General features: G+C 37.5%; 1 protein-coding gene across 1 annotated transcript in view; it reads right to left on the bottom strand.

Annotated features, from left to right (window-relative positions):
* Positions 1-14,409, bottom strand: part of LOC103775881 (protein piccolo-like) — a gene marked incomplete at both ends in the record, with an annotated part of 145,877 nt that extends 131,468 nt beyond the window's left edge. Inside the window, 4 exon segments of the mRNA XM_008943354.1 lie at positions 1-1,388; positions 1,761-6,816; positions 13,111-13,782; positions 13,858-14,409. Of these exon segments, the coding sequence (XP_008941602.1) occupies positions 1-1,388; positions 1,761-6,816; positions 13,111-13,782; positions 13,858-14,409 (7,668 nt within the window).
* Between the last annotated feature and the right edge of the window lie 5,667 nt (positions 14,410-20,076).

The following is a 20,076-nucleotide window of genomic DNA, read 5'->3' as shown; positions in this document are numbered from 1 at the left end:
CCCTACACGAGGCTTCCTTCTGGATCTGTTCGAAAGATCCCATTCATCTTGATCTTCATCATCTGTCTGGACACTCGTATCAACACTCTTCTTACTTCTCCGTCTCCTGCTTGGGTAACCTCTGTCTGCTCCATCTTCATCATCAGTTTGCACTCCACTGTCCACTATCTTTTTGAAGCACCGGGGCTCTTCTTCCAGGGTCTCCTCAAGCTCTTCATATGGACCACGTAATTTTGGCATAGAACTTCTCTTTTTCAATTGCTTCTCCTCTCTAACATCAATATCCTTAAGTGACATTTCTGAAACAGAGCCCAGGATACCAGACCTAGGTATATATTGGGTAATGCCATCTGACTGAACTGTGTACCATGTTTGGCTTTGTGGAATTTCAATGCCCAGCACTCCTGAAGCTGTAGTGGTTGCATCTTCAGCAGGCCAAAACTGGCCATTTTCTGTGGTTGCATACTGTCCTTCCAAAAGCGTTTGATCTGTAGTAGTTTGTGGCGAGCCAGTTCCTGAAGGGTCATAACCATACTGATATATTTGACGAATTTTTTGCTCCTCTAGCTGTTGGTGGAGCTGTTGTTGAAGTTGTTGGAATTGTTCAAGCTGCAGCTGCTGCTGGGCTAATGTCTCTTGTCTCATCATAAACTGAGCTTGTCTTTCTTCCTCTTGCTGAAATAAGAGATGATGTTTCATGGATTGCAACTCCTCCAGCTTTTTTTGCACCATAAACTTTTCTTGTTCCCTAAATCTTTGAATTTCCTGTCGCTCCCATTCTAGCTCTTCTGCAAAGCGCTGCTGCTTAATTTTCTCAAGCTCAAGAAGTTCACGTTCCAGATCAAGCTGCTGCTGTTTACCTTCTTCAGGGGCAATGAGAAGAGCAACATCATCTTCAATTACATCTGTATAAACTTCAGATGCTGTAGTCAAAGCAGGTATCAAGTTTGTTGGCTCAGTGGTAATAGTTTCTATACCAAGAGATGGTAAACCTGTCTCCATATCAATGGCAGTAATTGCACTGTCTTTTTCAGCTGCCACTGTTGTCAAGAAACTGTACGATCTTGGCAGCGGTTGACTCTGTTGCAAAGTTGATAAAGAGGGCACTGAGTCAATTGTTTGGAGAGTCGGTAAATCTCTGACACTTGTACTGAAAATAGAACCAGGCTGTGTAGTGATGGCAAATGTGGATGGGATTGGAGTCGCTACTGAAGAATAAACTACACCATTGGATGATCTTAAAACACTTCCAACACCAAACTGAGAACCCAGAGATGATACCATTCTTGCTTGGGAATACTGTGGTGTACTGAGCCCGATGCCAGAAATCACCTGCCGAGTCTCTGGATAAGGACCAGTAGTCTTGCTTGAGTAATCCATAACCTCACCTGAAATTACAGGGCAAAGTTACAGTCCAGTCCCACAAAAGAATGCTGCTTTGCGGATTCTGAAAGCCATCCCATCTTGATGAATTAAATGGGAAAGGGAAACGGCATGCAAATCTTCAGGTTAATGATCTACTTTAGATGTGAAGGAAACAGCATTTCTGAACATGCAGGCACATGCAGGCACCTCTGTGCAAAACACATATGTAAAATGAAGAAATGAAAAACGTGTAATCCAGAATAAGTTGTCACACTGTCCAAAAGAAAACAAAACAACAGAAAGAGGGGAAAAATAATAAAAAAATCATCCTGAAATGAGGTGAGGAACATCAAAATTATATTTCAAAGAAAGGTCTGCTGCTGTGTCATACTGACCTGTAGTAACTCTTCCAGAAGTAAGATCTACTGCAGAATCAGTTGCCCCAACCCGATAATCAAAGCTATTCTTGCTTTTGTATGCAAACAGTCCAGCTTCTGATAAATTTGTGTCAGACATAGATGGTTTCATACCTCCCATTCCTCGGTAGCCATATGACCCTGAACGATCATACTGATAATGGTCATCTCTGTAACCAAAGCGATCTTCAGGAAGTGTCGTTGGTGGCTGCTGCGCTGTGCAGCTCCTACCAAAAGGCAATTTATAAACCATATCACAGCAGACAGCTCTTCTCCCTGCAGTGAGATCCACAGGTTTTTCATCATCTTCTATTACTGTTGTTACGATACCTGAAGTAGCTTCATCCATCGTCACTACTGTTCTGTGAGATTTTGTAGTGCTAAGGTCAACAGCTCCACTTTCCATTGGCTCCTGAGAAGTGGAGAGATCAGCCCAACCATTCGTAACACCAACAGGTGGTACAGTAACTGGCTTTGTAGTAGCCCAAGTCACTGCATGTGTTGAAGTACCCAGGGATAAATTTATTGGCACTTCATCTCTACCTGCCGAGAACGCCTGGCTGCGTGTTACTCTGTACGCAGGCTCAAAATGTTTTGATGTTGTCAGCTGAAGCGGCGTTGTCATCGCATGCCCCAGATCCACAAGGCTGTCTGTACTGGCAGCGTAGCTCACAGTGGCCGTGCAGGTCACTACAGTCACTGTCTCAGTGACTACAGACAGAGAAGGATCGGCCACACAAGCAGTGCTAAGGTTTATTATAGCTGGCTGGACAGTACTGACTGGCCGCCCACACGTGTCACTTGCTGGCATTTGCCTTCTCATGTCCATGGAAACAGCAGACAGATCCATACAGCTGTCTCTCACTTCAATATCCATCTTAGTTAAAGTGCGAAGATCTATGACATCACCCAAAGGATGAAATCTTCCATTCTCCCTATACCTGGGTTGATCTACTATATGCAGTGGCTCTGGAGGTATAGTGATAGCAACACTGCCTAAACCAAACCCAGGCACTGGGCCTTTAACCACAGACACTGTGGTCTTGGCTACGGCTGTTGTTACTACATCCGATTTTGAACTAGGTAGTTTTTCAAAAGTTGTTTGTGCTGTCACAGGAACAGCTTGCAAAGCACCTGAAATATACAGACTCTGATCCACCATGCTTTGAATTTCTGTAGTTTTCATGGATGGAGTAAATACTGGTTGCATAGGCTGGGGAATCTGTTCTTTAAAAGGTGCTTCTGAAGGCCAGCTGGTAACAGCCTGAGTAGTTATAGCTTCTGTAGGAGTTCCAGGCTCTGATGGCAATGTGATGACAACATAGGTTTCCTGTGAGGGTTTTGTCAACCTTGGTGAAGATTTGTTAGAGTGTGGAGACAAAGGAGAAGTGGGAGATGCTATTTTGTATTCAGGTGCAGAGACCAAATTCAGAGTCATACTTGAAGTCAATGCCAAACCTATTGGCTTGGGCTGTGTTTCTGCTGGCTTATGAGCAGCTATTGGGAATGGAGGAACTGCTGGTTTAGGAGCAATTGGAGGTTTAGTTACTTCAGCGGGCCTGTGACTGAAAACAAGCCCTGCTGGAATGGAGGATGGTTTGGGTGGCACAGGAGGTGGTGTTGGGGTGTATGTTTTTGTGACAGGTACCACGTGATTCTTTAATACAGCTGTGGGCTCTGGTGTTGGAACACTTGTGACTGAAGGTACCACTGGAGGAGCTGTTGCTGCTGGAGTTTTAATCTGTGACTTCTTTTTGGGATAAATGGCTGGCTTGGGTAGAACAGGTGGAGGTAACGGTGGTGGAGGAGGTGGTGGAGGAGGAGGAGGAGGAGGAGGTGGGGGTGGAGAAGGTTGTGCAGGAGAATCCAAAGAAGAGCTTCTAAAAAGCGAGAATACTTTGGATGTTGCCACAGGAGCTGAGACCATGCTGGGAGTAGGTACAGAAGATGTGTCTGAGGCAGGCTCTGTGACCACTACCGATGCCATACATACTGGTGGTTGCTCACGTGTAACACTAGTCAAATCAATCTTTGTCACACCAACACCCAATTCTGTGTGTGATTCTCCATGATGAATTTTGACAATGCCAGCCTCTGCTGTACTTTTCATTTTTCTAGCTGCTTCCTTTTCTGCTTTGGAGGTATCAAAAGTAATGGTATCAGCTGCATATTGCTTGGGTTTTATAACTGTAGTTGCCACAACTGAAGGTGCTGTTTCAGGCAAACAAACTGCAGTTTGATCCACACTCTCCGTATCTGGTGCTACAGATGGCTTTTCAGTGGCTTTGGCAGTAGTAGATTCATAAGGCATGCTCACTTCAGAGTACTCTTTTGTAGATGTTAAGGGAACCTGGGGTGTTATCCCAACACTTTCAGAATCTGCTTGTTTACTCACAGCATCTGCTGTATCTACATAACCTGTGGTTGCACTATCTACAGGTGATGAACTGTCCGTGGTACAAACCGAAGATGTAGATGATGTTAAGGAAGCTGTATCAGAAGGCAAAACTGATGTAGCACCTTCCAGTGTCTCAGAGTATGCCAACATTGATGTTTCATGAGAAATGATTTCTTGAATTTCTCTGGCATAATCTGTTAAGTATTCATCTTCAATTTCCTCTGCTGTAAAATGCTGTGTTATTTTAACATCTGGAATAGAAAGTGCTGTGCTACTGACAGGTGACACATCTGAGATTGCTGAAGTAGTGCTTGATGTTAAAGATGTACTATCCACTATTTCTCCAACACTAGATACCTTTGTATCCGATGTGGTATCGAAACCTGAAGTTGGCTGTGTTGGACTGGACCCGGGAGTTAGCTGCATTCTCTGTCTTTTCATAAGCTCTTCATAAGCAGCTTCTGCATCTAACAACTGCTTTTCCTCAGTGGTGGAAGTTACTGTGCTGTCTAACACAACTATTTCATGACTTTCTGGGATAATGTAAGAACTAGAAACAATATCTTCTTGAGGCACAATAGAATGTAAAGTCTCAACACTGTAGTAGTCTTTCTGTAGATCAGTAATTTTCTGTGGCTCTTCATACATCTGTTCTGAAGCTATTATTTTCTTCTCTTTTCCTCTCTGTTGTATATATTCATTGCTCTCATCTGGTCTCATTACAAGATTAGTATCAATAGCTCCATTATAAGTATCCTCTACTAAAGATTCATAAATATAATCCTCTATTAGCATTCCACCATATAAAGGTTCTTTTTCAAAAACTTCATCTTTTTCACTTGTAATTTGAAAAGACTTAGACTTGTGGGTCTTATGCATCATCTCCTCATACACCTCTTCGGCGCTTTTCAATGTCTTTTGACTGCTTTCTTCTTTTGGGAGTTCAACTGGTTGTTCATCTGTTGGTGAGTATAGAGAGACAGCGGTAGGCAATTTGTAAACTTTCTGTACTTCTATTATTTTTTCTGGGCTGATTTCAAATCCATCAGGATCTGACTCAATACTAGGTGAATACTCAGAACAAGAAGATCTGTGCAGCTCTTCCATTTCTGCTGCTTGCCGTAATTCTTCTGTTGGAGACGCATCTTCAATGGGAGAAAGATTACTTGGTGGAGTCTTTGGACGTTCTCTTCTTCTCTGAGCTCTTAGTTCATCCTTGTCCTTTTTAGATTTTTTGCTAGAACTTTTTCTTTGTTGCTGTTCTAATTCACGCTGTTTCTCTTGTTCCTTTAACAGCTCTTCCTCTTCCCGCAGTTCTTCTTCTTCTGAAGAATCTTCAATAGTTGGAAGAAGAGGACCATGTGTCCGATGCCTGGCTTTGCGCTGTTGTTTGCTCTCCCCTCCCAGTTTTTTGTGACTAGGACTGCTGTCGCTGTCTTCATCAAGTGATGATACTGAAGTAGGAGATGTACCTGGTGTGAAGCTAGAAGCATGTAAACTTGAAGACCCTTCTCCTCTAGACCTATCTTCTGGTGAATCTGTAAGACTCTCCATCTCTAGCTCAGGCTCTTCATCAAAATATAAACTACTTTTCTGTTGTTCAGATGTTTCAGAATATTTGTTTGTTATTGTACTGTTTAATTCTATTGTTTTGAAACGCCGAAGGCCTCCTCCTCCAGTTACTGCAAGTTCTTCACTGTCTTGACTTTTAGTTTCTCTGTATTTTGGCTCTGGGCTTTCATCAAAAGTCTCATCATCATCATCGTGCCATGAATGTCTTCTTCCTGCATCCTCATCATAGCCTGCACTACTTTTCCGTGCCACTCTTCTGTGTTTTCCAGCTGTTCCTTTGGCTTTGCTTTTCACTTCTTCTTTCTTTTGGCTTTCAGTTACACTGATCTCTTTGAGCTGATTTCTAATGAATTCATCATCTTCAGAACCTGAGGCATCTTCATCAGCACTCATCTCTATAATCTGTTTTCTAATGAAGTCTTCCTCATCACCTGATCCCTGACTGTCATCTCGTTTGTACTCATCACTGCTTGAAGAACCAACACTAGCTCTTCTTTTTCTCCTCGGTACAGGTGAGTTTTCACTCTCACTGCTGTCTTCCATAGAATCATAGCGTTGTCTTCTTACCGATATGTTATCTCCTTCATCTTTCTTGTAGTCTGCCTGGGAGGAAGCACTTCCTTTGCCATCTTCCACTATGGTTCCTTCACCTAACTGAATAGCTTCTAAGTCTTCCTCATCTGAACTGTAAGATTCTGGAGTGACGGGCAAGGGCTTTGTTTTATGTTGATCCTTTGACTGTTCACCGTACATTTCATAAAGCTCTTTGCTTTTTGCAGATCTTTCATCAGACAGTGTACTTGCCTGAGCTTCCAAAATAGACAGTACAGTACTTTCCAATTTAGCTAGATCTGAGGGGCTTGGTGGACTTTCTTGTGGAACAGTGTCTTTTTTATTAGATTCTTTGACTAAATCCTATATTAAACTGGGGATACGACTTGGAAGACTTGGAATTTCACCGAGTGAACTTGATATGCCATCAGAAGAATACCCGGTGTCACTCAGACCTTGTGGACTTTTCTGTTGATGAGAGCTTGATGTGTCTGATTTGTCATCCTCCTTTTCCTAAAAAAATAAATACATATGTGTGTGTATATATTTATATACAAATTCTTAACGTCTCCAGCCAATTAAATACATAGAATTTTTTTTTCTAAATGATGAATTGTCTCAGATGAAAAATTATCATGCCAAGAACAACTACATTAAACCACAAAAGACTGAACACTGATTTTGTTATTCAAAGCTATTTATACAAAAAGTTTCTAAATTTTGATTTTTGGATTGAATCTAACTATGCTTTGCATTGTTGTCCACACTGTAAGCTTCTCTTATTAGTTGTAAAGATGATCTATTTTTTTCATAAAAAGAAATACTGTATTTAATTGTTTTCAGAACACTTACTAACAATAATCTATCATTTGGTCACATATGCATGGAACAAATTGTTTGGGAGCCAATTTAAATGAAGATTTTAATTATCTAGGTTTCAAAGCTGCCTACATAGTTCTAGACAAAGTAGTATAGCTTGCCAAATGTCAGCCTCCACCATTTGTGGGGTCTGCTCCTTTCTTTGCTCATTTAATCTTTTATAATTGTCTATAATTTTGGACCTATTTTGTTAAGTGTTACAGATTGTAACGTGCAATAAAATACATGGAGTACTGAAGCGTGATTTAATGCAATTTGGAATGTCCCCATATCTGCAGTTAGGCCCCGTACAAACATTTCCTGAGTACCTCATAAAAGAGAAGTTTCTCAGTAAATTTGTAATGCAGAGGTAAGCTGCTGGTAGGGAAATGTAATTGCAGCGAGGAAAGCGTGATGGTCAGCTACTGATCAAAGGAAATATGGAGGCAAAAAAGGCAGACACACCTGACTGAGCATCATAACCAATGCTGTTATTCTCATCCTCTTAGTCATTCCCCTAGCTTCCACATCCTTCTACACCATTCTGAATGCCAAGCACCTCTATCTCCATCTTTAGATCACAAAAATACCAACAATACCCTACAGCAACTATTTCCACACCGGTTTCCTCTACTCTCAACTGTGAAATGATCCGTACTTAAAGCACCTCACCATTCTGCTCACAACAGTGCTCACTCTCCAAACAATAGGTCATCTTAACTGTCACCTTAGCTGAAAATCTTACAAAGCATCCCCACCTCCACTAGCAATCTGAGAACAAGCATCTCAAAATGTCCTGATTTTAATAGTGTGATCTTCATCTTTGTTATGGCCCTCAATGACACAAGTAGATAGAAATAATTTGCTTAGACTATAAAAGTTGATAAATACTGAAGTACAGCAAAGCATTTATTTAAAGCTTTAATTTACCAAATTCCTCAGCAATATGCTGAGTTTAAAAAAGAAAAAAAAAGAGGAACAAATATATTAAATCACGACAATGGTGAGCTAAAATTTAGAGGTACATTTACACTCATGTTAAGTTGCTATCAGTCACAAGTGTTTTCAAATGTTTATTCACACCGAAGTTACATTTAATGCCAAAATATGATAAATCAAATATTTGTTGTTCAGTATTGTATTTTTAAAAACTGCTCATATTTTTTTCAATATTTAATTTACATTTAAAGCACCTGTTCTTGCCTATAGACATATCACTGTCCACATAATACTACATTAAAACACTAACATTAATAATACAGTAATCTACTCATTAATTGTTTATTAATTATTCTCCATTTCATGGGAATAATTATATGCTTTGCAAAATCAGATACTACCTTGAATATGAACTACTTCTATTTCCACCAATATTGTACTTAATATGATAAATCTAAATATCTTGTATCACAGCAAAATCCATTGCAATTAAATATCTTACATGAAAAAACTAATTCTAAGCACAACTCTAACGATAAGGCTGTTTATACTTAATGAATAAATATTGAAAAACCTGTAGTACACAAAACAACTTTGGGAAGCCATCACCACTTAAACACTTCGTATTCTGAAAAATGTGCTCTTGGATATTCTTCAGCCCTTAGTGGCAAAATTATATATACTCTTCATAAAAAGCCACCAATAAAGCATAGTTAATACTTTTAGGTTTTGAAACTTATATTTACATTTTTGTTCCCTTAACTAAAGAAGAAAGTGTTCAAGGGGAATTTTTTGGGGTATGTTTAAAAAAATCCCACATTTCATTAAAACCAAAGGATTTTTCCATCCAGAATATGCTTATCACTATCATGCCTCTCACTAAAATTTCACCTCTGACATTCGATTTTTATTTCCATTATATTGATACTCATAAATACATACCCAGCCAAACATCCTGTGATCAATTTAGATGATCTACTAGAAGATCCAAACATTGCTCAAGCTCAGCAGGTCTCTTAGCACTTGATGGACAGACTGTGTCCACCTTGTGAAAGTTAATCTGTCAGATCTTGTCCTCCACAGGGAGATGACATGATATGGTGACTTTGCCATTGTAATTTTGTCACTGTAATTTGTGATGTTGCCACTACTGGTGAGTTCCATGTGTAGTACCTACTCAATGACCACACCAGAGGAGATGGCAACGAATATTGCTATTGCCTGCCCTGGTGTCAGACCTCAGTGTATGCCACCACATCTCTGCTAGGCATAACAGGAAACTGAATATCAGAAGGACTGCTATTTGTACAGTCGGGAGAAGAAAAGGTCTACAATAAAGAGGGAGTTCTCTTAACACTAGAAAAAAATACAACGAGAAAATCCAACTTTCTTTTTAAGGCTGCCACAATATGAATATATTTTCTATCATTTTTGTATGTCTGCTCTATGACATGCAAAAATTATCCTGCATATGTTCTGAGATCTTATATACATGTAACTTACAATAAATATTATTTGATCTTTGTGTAGTTTGTGGTTTGTTTGTTTTTTTTTTTTTCCCCCCTCCATTTCCTGCAGCCTGAGAAATATGATAACTTCATTAGCTACATCTATCTTTAAATAATAGGTAATTTGCTTTCTACAGGGTTGGTCAACACATATACAAAGGCAGCATCATTGTCAAACTTCTAAGCATACTATAAACATCACATTTTTAGATGATTAGCAAAATATTTCAGAAACAACGCTGCTAAGGATCATATATATATTCAACAACCCTTGGAGAAGGAAAAAACTTGTTTTAATCAGTAAGGATTTTTCTTGTAAAATAGGAAATACTTTGATAAATGTTGATTTTCTGGAAATTTCTGAGTAGTTGAAAGGCATTTTTTCTGAAAGTTTTACCTACTGTGGGTTTTTAATACTGGACAAATTTAGCTCTAATACAGACATTGATGGGAGGAACTTCTTGAGGCGTCAGGAGCAAGGAGACTTATAAAAGCTGCAGGCTGGGTAAGATTTTGTAAAAACAGTAAATGCAACCTCTTCTACTTTAATACTAAAATTAATGTGATGTAGGATTTATTTGTACTATTCTAGTGGCATTTCTACAGTGTCAATGTCAATACTTCATACAACTATTTTGTATTAGAAGTTTTTGCTTTAGAAGTATTATTTATTCTTACAGTTCCTCACTTTCAAGATTCTTATTTGAAAACATAAAAATTAGTGCTTTAAAAAGTCTCTTTGGTTATCAAATTCAGTCAGAATTCTATTAAAATAGAATTGCAATTTAAAAAAAAGTCATCACTTTTAAAAATTATTTATAGCTAGCAAGATTACATTCTGTTGCAGAGAACAGAAATTTCATTTTGGAAAAGAACTCAGGATTTTAAAAGGTCATTCTGTTTATAGAAGAAATAATGATATCATATTATCTAAAAGTTTCAGAGAGTGAAAAAAACCCAACTGGTTAGCTAAACCATTTAATTGGTATTTGAATTTTATATTATCAAAATGTCTCACTTTATTTGTCTCTAGATAAACTGCTTACAGCTAAGCCTTCTCCTCCTTCCTCTGTCTCCCTGGTCGATGTTTTGTCATTAATGGCATGATAGGATAATGTCAATTTACGATATATTAATTGCTACCCGGTTACTCAGCCCATTACATGATCATTCCTCAGTAAATATAAGAAGGTAGCAACAAGGGCACTTCTATAATATATCTCATGTGTTTTATATATAAACAAAGCTGCAAATAATAAGCAAGGTTAGTTTATTCTTTAATTTTTTTAAGAGAAATTACAGTTTAAGATATTACTGACAAAAAAGTTTGAAGAAAAAGAAAGGCTTTATGATACTTTAAATCATAGTTTGAGACCCAAATATTTAAAATGTTTCAATATTTAAGTCACTTTTGTTTCAAAGGATGCCAGATCTCTAAATACAATTGATACCTGTGATTTTCAAAGGACCATTCTACGGATTGCACTGGATCAGAACTCTAGCTTCTCCATGTCTTTAGGGACTTGTTGGGGTGTTGCTGCTTTGTCTGTTTTTTTTTGTGTGTGTGTGGTTCAGTGAAAAATGAGTAGTCTTATTTCTTATCTCATTGGTGTACTGCAAGAGTTAATTCTTAACGTTTGCACAGATTTAAATATAAAATAGTATCAGCAGTTTGTTTTCAATTCCGTTCAATTTCAGCTGCTTCTTATTTTATTGTTTTCAGTTTTTTTCCAAGGAGCAAAAAAAAGGTGAAAAAGAATTTTTGGGTAAAAATAGCTATTCCTTCTTCATTCATTCAATTCTGTTTAGTATTGCAGTGTCCTAATACTTACAAGTAAATGTTGTTTGTTTTGTTTGTTTGTTTGTTTTTTTTAATTGATGAAACTTGTGCTTTACAAACTTTAGCCAAGTGTGCTTCAAATTCTGATAGCAAGATCAAAAGAAAGATGATGCTTATTTATGGTATGAACTCCAGAAGTCCTGATTTCAGTTAGAAGGTAGTGGGTAGGAGTGAAATAAGAGTGAAATATGTGTGCACCACATTAGAAATCATTAATTAATCTACAATTAAAATCTGTTGCTATCAGAGATAGAAATCCAATCTATGTATCTTAGATTTGTTCAGAGTACAATATGTTCTAATGTCCTTATGGAACATAAAAATGACCACACAGGACTGAAACTAGCATGTCATGAAAATTTTTCCTTACAAATATATTTCAACAGAAACACACTCCCCCCCCCTCAGTTTTTTAACAACAGTAACAAAATTCTAAGTCTACTTCTCAGGTTTTCTGATATGAATTTTAAAAAATGCCCTGAAGTGACATTTTGTAACAAAATTAAGCTTACTCTTCTGGGAAAGTCCTACAATAGTGTCTTAGTGTTTGATATGAGATAACCAGATTCATACAGGATTTTCTTAGATCCCCTTCTTTCTTCTAGAAGGGAGAATTTCTGGCTATGTTACTCTGAGCATAATTCAGAGATTCCCTCAGTACAATCAGGGGTCACCATACCTTTTGAGGAAAACCAACATGTGATACAAGATACCTTTCAGACAGGAAACTAGGTTTATAAAAACAGTAGTATTTTCCACAAGATGGTTTTTGAATTTTGAATATTTTTCTGTCCAGTTATCTTGGTTATCACACGAAGAAAAAAGATAAAGCAACAACAAAAAAATTACCTTCTTGACTGGAATTGTTTGGAAACGTAATTTTGGCAAAGGTTAAAGCTAAACCTGCTTCTACTTTCATAAAATAACTATCAGCGTCTAATTTGTGATACTGATACAGCCCCCCACCATTTTTAATTTCTCAATTAGTTGTGTATATAACTCACTTCAGCTGATAAAGTGGCTTGTTGGCGACTTCCCATCCAGCAAATGCATTTAATAAATGCAGACTTTTAGTACATGCTATCATAAATTAATCCATTCATCTGACTTGAGAGCCCACCAAGAACCCCACCTACAAGTACTTGAGTACATGAGATAAGCAAATGAAATTGTAAAAAGATGTAAAGGTTGCATACTTTAAGATACCATGTTCAGGCATCACAAAGTACTCCTCAAAATGTTTACTCTATTTTGGTATTGCAAAACACTGGACACTTTACTATCACAGAATATTCCCTTTTGGGATGAAGAACTACGAAAACACGCCAATCTCATCAGATAAACTCCAAAGTCAGGACAGTCTACAGAGGCAGGTAAATAAATCAGAAATATTGGGAAAATTATTAAACAGGAACTTTATCTGAGTTTCAAATGCCTGCTTGAGACTGAATATCATGTAAAAACATTGAAAAATTGCATGTAGAGCATAGGACTAACTGATGAAACTTTCACTCAACGGAAGTAATTGATTCTAGCATTTAGAATCATCCTATACAGAGAATAAAAATAAAGAACAGGAAGACGTAAAGGAGAGGGTCTGTCAGGATTAGTTTCTAAATTGTAGCAAGGGAGAAGGGGGGTGGGAGGAAGAAAGCCACTTACTATTTTTTCTTTCACTGCTTCCACACGGTCAGTTCCCGGCAAAGGTGCTGTTTGAACAGGAATTTCTTCTTCCTGAGCTTTTTCAGCTTTCAAAACCATTTGTGAAACCCCAGTGGTGAAATCCTCTTTCTTAACATCCTCTTGCTTCTTAGCTTGCAATCCCTTATAAGGTGCTTCAGCTTCTGCTTTCTGTTCAGCAAGATGGTATTTAGTCTCAGCTGTAATTTGTTCTTTTTTCTCCTCCGTATGTGGTGTGATCTTTTCTGGGAGCACAGGTTTTTTATCTTCTTCCAGTGTGCTTAGGGATTTCTTTTGCTCTGAACTTCCTGTTGCTGGAATTTCATCTGCTGAAAGTACATTTGACAGTTTCCCTTGTTGAAGTTTTGATTCTTCTTTTTGAGCGTCCTGTTGGATTTTATCCACTGATGAAGTTTTTATGATTTTCTCATGTTGAAGTTTTGGATCTTCTTTCTGAAGTCCTTGTTGGATTTTATCAGCTGAAACTGCTTTTGACAATTTGACCTCCTGAAGTTTTGAATCTTCCTTCTGAGCTGCAGGTTGGATTTTGTCAGCTGATAGTGCCTTTGCCATTTTCACCTGCTGGAGTTTTGGGTCTTCTTTCTGAATTCCATGTAAAATTTTGTCAGCTGAGGGTATCTTTGCCAACTTTGCCTCTTGAAGTTTTCTGTCTTCCTTCTGAACCCCATGCAAAATTTTATCAGCTGAGGATGTTTTTGCCAATTTTGCCTCTTGAACTTTTACGTCTTCCTTCTGAACTCCATGTAAAATTTTATCAGCTGAGGCTGTTTTTGCCAGTTTTGCCTCTTGAAATTTTGCATCTTCCTTCTGAACTCCATGCAAAATTTTATCCGATGAGGCTGTCTTTGTCAATTTTGTTTGCTGGAGTCTTGGGTCTTCCTTCTGAGAAACACGTTGGATTTTATCAGCTGAAGGTGTCTTGACAAGTTTTCCTTGCTTAAGTTTTGCATCTTCTTTTTGAGTTCCTTGCTGGATTTTATCAGCTGACAATGTTTTTTCCAGTCTCCCCTGCTGAAGTTTTGGAACTTCCTTCTGAACGCCTGGTTCTTCTTTAGGTTTTGCTGCTGCTGGAGTAGGCGGTGTGGAAGTCTTCTGAGGGGAATGTGAGACAGCTGGCACAGGCTGTTTTTGAGGAGTAGCAGGTGGTTTGGATACTGGTTGTGAAGGGCCTGTTTTTGGAAGTGGCACCTTGCCCATATCCCCAAGCTGTCCTGACATTGCCCTTTGGGTCTGGCAGTTTAAGCACAGCCATTCCTGCACCTGTGATACAAAAAAAAACCCATATTAAGTTATTTATTTGAAAACTTAACACTAAATTCATGCAGCGTTTTCAAACTGATACAGTTGGTTACTTTTAATCTGAATGCTAAGCATGCTGTGAAGGTGTTTTCTTTGTTTGCTGCTCTTGTAGGGAGATCCATGACATCTTTCTAACAGAAATGAAGCATGTCAGGTTCCAGAAAACCACGCTGAACAAATACAAAAGTACTGTGGAAACTAATTGCAATTAGATAGTTCCAAAGTACTGATGACCTTTATGCATGAAGTTTGCTTATATATTTCCAACATCTATCATTTTCTAATGCCTCTATATCAATAGGTCCCTTTAATTTTGTAAATCTGAGTAAAAGGGGAATAGCTGGGACTCACAGCTCTTTGTGTTTCTCTTCAGAAGTTACTTTCCCCCTTTGAATTTGTGTAAAAACTTATAAATGTGTCTAAATTTAATATGGCTGTAACCCAAAAGGAAGATCACTTGTCTGCTGTCTTTACTGCTAAATCCCTGCTGCACACTGACTCCTTTTACTCCTCTTCCCAGAAAATTGGAAAAAAAAAAAGGACAAATCACAGAATCATAGAAGCTTATATCAGTGCAAAAGATCCTGCCAGTTGCCTAGCTACTACAAGAGAGGAGTAATCAGACTGTTTCAAGTGGGGTTTGGGGTATGCTTTCTTTAGAATAGCAAGAATAAATTTTAAACAGAAAAGTACTGAAGGAAAAAGCCCAGAATCTTATCAATATTAGAACAGATAATGAAGCTCTACTTCACTAGTGCAATATGAGCTTCACTGAGGGATATGAGGTCTATGCTGTACATTCAAATTTTTGTATTCTTGTTTCTAACTCCTTTTATTGTAATGATGGAACTCAGCAATTCAGCTGCTGTATTTCTGATTTAGAGAACTTAGTGACCTACTGAGTATGAAGCACATGAAAAAGAGCAAAATTTTTCCACTAGTAATTGTATCTGTAATACTTCTGATTAGGATAGTATGCTATTAGGATAGTATGGATGCCTGATCAGTTATATGCCTTTGAACATTTCAGAATATATGATGGTATATAATCAGTTGCCCAGGAGATCTGACATTTAGGCAGAAGAAGGGGGTATCTGGCAGAAGTGTGCAAACTCAGAAACATTCATGCATTTTATATTAACCAGTCATATAGCAATAAAAGAGGTAACACCAAAAGCAGAAACTAGAACTCCAGCTGTGCCATTGACAGCAGAGAACGTCCAGATGACAGGGGTGTAAGCACCAGACTTCCTGCTCTCTCTCTGACTCCATTCAACCTGCTTTTTTCAGTGTAAAGAGAGGCCCAGCTTCAACAAATGTACTGCCAGGTTTCCCTATCACCAGTACTTAACACTTTACACAAAGTGATAAGGCTTGGTCATGCTAGGACCACAAATGCCTTTTCAAGATAGTTAACTAGAGGTGAACAATCTCTCCATTCATCTCTAATGATGAACCTTATGTGCTCAACTCTCACATCCCAGTCAGGATTGTTCTGAGCACACTGGTGCTTAGTAAAGCTTCTATGCACAGGATATGTGTCCAGGGTACTATGATTTTTAGTATCTTTAGAAATTATGACATTTGAGATTAGCTGGTTCCAAACACTTTCTAAAATTATTAAAAATGTATCAAAATTCCAATTTGTGAAGTCTGTCTGCATACTTCAGATCCAAACTCCATTCTTAAATGTCTTTAAAATTCCCTTGTTTTTAAATTGTCTTTAAAATAATTGAGTCACTAGAACAATACTTCCCCTTTGAAAAAATAGCTGATTAGGCTAATAAGTGAAATAAAATTTATAAGAATTGCAGATGAAATGACAACTGCATGTGAAACAATTTAGTAAGAAAAGCTCACATGGGTTAACTTTGTTGAAATGCAATTAAGGACAGGCTATTTAATGTATAAAATATTTTTCTTTACCTGACAAATTCTGTTTCAGGCACAAGAACTGCAAGCACATATGATCACTCAGGTGACCTAACAATTACTGTATTTCTTATTCTATTTTACAGAAAATGACAAAAAAAAATCACAAGTTTTGTGTCTTGTAGTCAACACAAACAACTATTTATTAAAAGTATTTAGCAATATTGTCAATATTAACTCTTATTGATTTGGACTGCAGCTGTCTCCAAAGGCAATGAAGACCCTAAGAGTTACTATACCCTTTGCAACTCCAAACTGAATGTGGCTCTGTATCAGACTATTAAATATAATTTAGGTTTACTTTTTCTGTGGAAAAAAGCACTAAAATATAATTCTCCAGGGAAGATTATCCTCCTCTATAGGACTTAAAGTACTCCAACTACATGTCATTTGTCTGGGAAGCATTAATTAAATACAAATAAAAGTAAATTATTTTTTAAAGAATGTGTAAACTATAGCTTAGTTCTCTTGCAATTATTTCTGTTAGAGGGGTTTATCTGGAATTTTTACTATAGTTTCTTCCCCTTTTATTGGCAGTAACATTTGTTTTCCTAGAAAACAGAATTGGAAACCATAAGTATGTGAATTGTCATTTACAAAGTTAAAACAGAAGTAATGTACTAGGAAACAAATTTGGCCTACAGAAAATAATGATGCTAGTATTATCAGGAGTCTGTAAGTGACCAAATATGTTAGGTAACATTTAGCAAAAAAAGACTAGAGAAAAGAGAACCAATTTCATAGCATCCTTGATTCTTTTCTCATAAAGATTATAAAGACCACCACACAAATTTGACTTGATAATTATAATAAATCAATTCTTAAATTACATTTACTGGAGGCCCCTAAAGCTTGTGAATCAACTAAAAAGGGGGGAGGTATTGCCTTTTCCAGACAGACTAGTAAAAACTCATTTCACAATGCAAGCAGAAATAATACCATTTTTATTTGTGCTAATACAGGTTCTGTTGGCATGGGGTATGAGAATAAGACAATACTTAAATGTTACTAAGCTCTCAGAATCTAGCCTTAACTAACTTTCATTTCATAATAACATAATTAAGTGGCTTTTACCATGAAATAATCCATGGTTCAAGAGTTTGCTGAATTTCACATACATGCTATATATTCTGAAAGAATGCTACCTCATACATTAAATGCACATTCTTCTTACAGTACCATTTGCTTATGTCATAACTTCCATTTATTTCCTTATAATATATCCATATCCAGTTTCTAAATTCTCTGTGTTTGTTTCTTTCCTAACCATCTACATTTGGCTCCTATTATTTCTCTTTGGTTATGTAAATCCCATTTAGTACCTCTAAATAGCTAAATAGTAGCTGCAGCCTACTCACTCTCACTGCTCTTACACTTGCTCCTTCTCTGATTCATGGTCACTTTACTCATTTAAATCCTTCACAGACTCAGTTCTTTAAACTGCCTATAATAACTTTAGCAACTTTAGTAATAGTACTAAGTATTTGAAAACCAAAACAGTTACCCAGCTACTGTTTTCTTTTAGCTTTGCTCACTGTCCCTTTTCAGTCTCTTTTCCTCGGACTAAAGTTCTTCAGCTCCAGGCCTGTGCTTTCTGCTGCACATGTAGTAGAACAAGTCTCTTAATAAGGAAAATGATGACAATTAACATAAGCATAGGAAGACGATGATGAGCAAATTGGCAAAATGCACTAAATCTTGTCAAAAGATGGAAGTCCCTTCCCTCCCATACTGATGCAAGTGATGGTAGTGAAATGACCTGGAATTGTTCACATATGCAGTGATTTAATCAATCTTGCCATTGTTCTCTTGGGATTTTGTTATATCTGCATCTATTTATCACTTTATCTTTAGTGTTGCTATATAGGCATGGCAAGTACTTCTCCCAAGCCATTGTTTTAAATTCCAAGCTAAGTTTTTATAATCGTGGATATTCAATCACAAAAGAGCCTACAAAAATCTTCTTATGTCACCAGCCCTCTAGCTCCTGATTCTCTGTCAGAATGGTTCTCTGTAAAATCAAATTTTGTACCGTGAGGTCATATGCCTCAGTTTCAGACTCGTCTTTTCCTCAGTTAACCTCCTGCCCTGAATGAAAGCTTTTCCTTAAGGCTCTCTTTTCAGTTACCCTATCAACCAAAATTTATTAGGACTTGGGAAATGGATATCATCTTCTTTCAATAGTCTTCACTATATAAATCTTATTTCTTTACAAAATTCTTCACATGCTTTGGTTTGTCTATTGGCAGTAGACAGTATTATTAGCATCACAAGTGACACTAGTGTTCCTTAATATTTTAAACCTATGGTTCTCTCTCCGAATTTTCAACAATCCTTACAAGCCCATACTGTTAGACAGAACAAAGTAGCTGTGTCACAATGTTTTCCTCAATCAGTTTTGTAAACAAATGTCATCATGAAAAGGGCATACATCTAACATTCATTGTGAATGTCTGTTTTTCAGTTGTCATGTAAGAGCTCTGGCATTTCAGTTCCTTTGCTTTTACATTTGCATACCACAATGGTGAGTAACTTCAAGTTGAATCACAGAATTACAGAATGTTAGGTGTTGGAAGGGACTTCCAAAGATCATCGAGTCCAACCCCCCTGCCAGAGCAGGACCATCTAGTCTAGGGCAGGTCACACAGGAACGCATCCAGACGGGTCTTAAAAGTCTCCAAGGAAGGAGACTCCACAGCCTCCCTGGGGAGCCTGTTCCAGTGCTCTGGAACCCTGACAGTAAAGAAGTTCTTCCTCATGTTGAGGTGGAACTTCCTGTGCTCCAGCTTGTATCCATTGCTCCTCATCCTATTGCAGGGTACAAGTGAAAAAAGGCTGCCCTTTTCTTCTTGACACACAGCCCTCATATATTTACACACATTAATTAGATCCCCCCTAAGTCTTCTCCAGACTAAAAGGCCCCAAGTCTCTCAGCCTCTCCTCATATGGCAGATGTTCCAGTGCCCCAGTCATCTTCATAGCCCTTCGCTGGACTCTCTCCAGTAGATCTCTGTCCCTCTTGAAAATACTCAGTCAACTATTCCATCTCCTAGCCAGTCAAGGCTTATTTTTTGTGGTATGTTGATAAATTCATTACTCTTGGCAAATGCTAACTGGTAAACTAGAGCTTTTCTCTAACTGAAAGAAACTTGAAGTACTTAATATATCTCAGAGGCGAAACCATATGCTTCTTTCCATAAAACACCTCTAAGTTACTTTAGAAGGCAAATGTTTTCGTTTCATTTAGATACTAATCAAGTATTTCCTTTGCTATTGTTAGATCATAACTTTACCCCTTCCTACTTTCCTCCTCACTGCTCTCAGTAAAACAAAATCATAAAACCGACATAGGAATGAAAAAAGCATTAAGAAATAAATATCTGGAAATTTAACATCCTTCTGATTTCACTAAAATAATCACATTGCAAAACAGAATCTTTATCAAAAACCATATGTTAATTATAAAAAAACATCTCTGAGAAGAAAAGCATGCTTTTTTTCTCTAATCATCTCAGAGATAAAAAAAGGCGAGAAGCAATGGATGTTGTCATGAAAGAGTTTTTCTTATTAATTAAATTTGTCATTTCTTCTGCTAAGTACAGATTTGAGTATGCTTCTTAGTAAAAACAATAAACATATGTTTAAAAGTAAGACATCTCTGGTATAAATACTAATGTAAGCTAGTAGTTCTGAAAC

Source organism: Merops nubicus, unplaced genomic scaffold (genome assembly GCF_000691845.1).
Source record: "Merops nubicus isolate BGI_N331 unplaced genomic scaffold, ASM69184v1 scaffold5377, whole genome shotgun sequence".
NCBI lineage: Eukaryota > Metazoa > Chordata > Aves > Coraciiformes > Meropidae > Merops > Merops nubicus.
The sequence above is the reverse complement of the archived record's forward strand: the minus strand, read 5'-3'. Positions and strand labels throughout refer to the sequence as shown.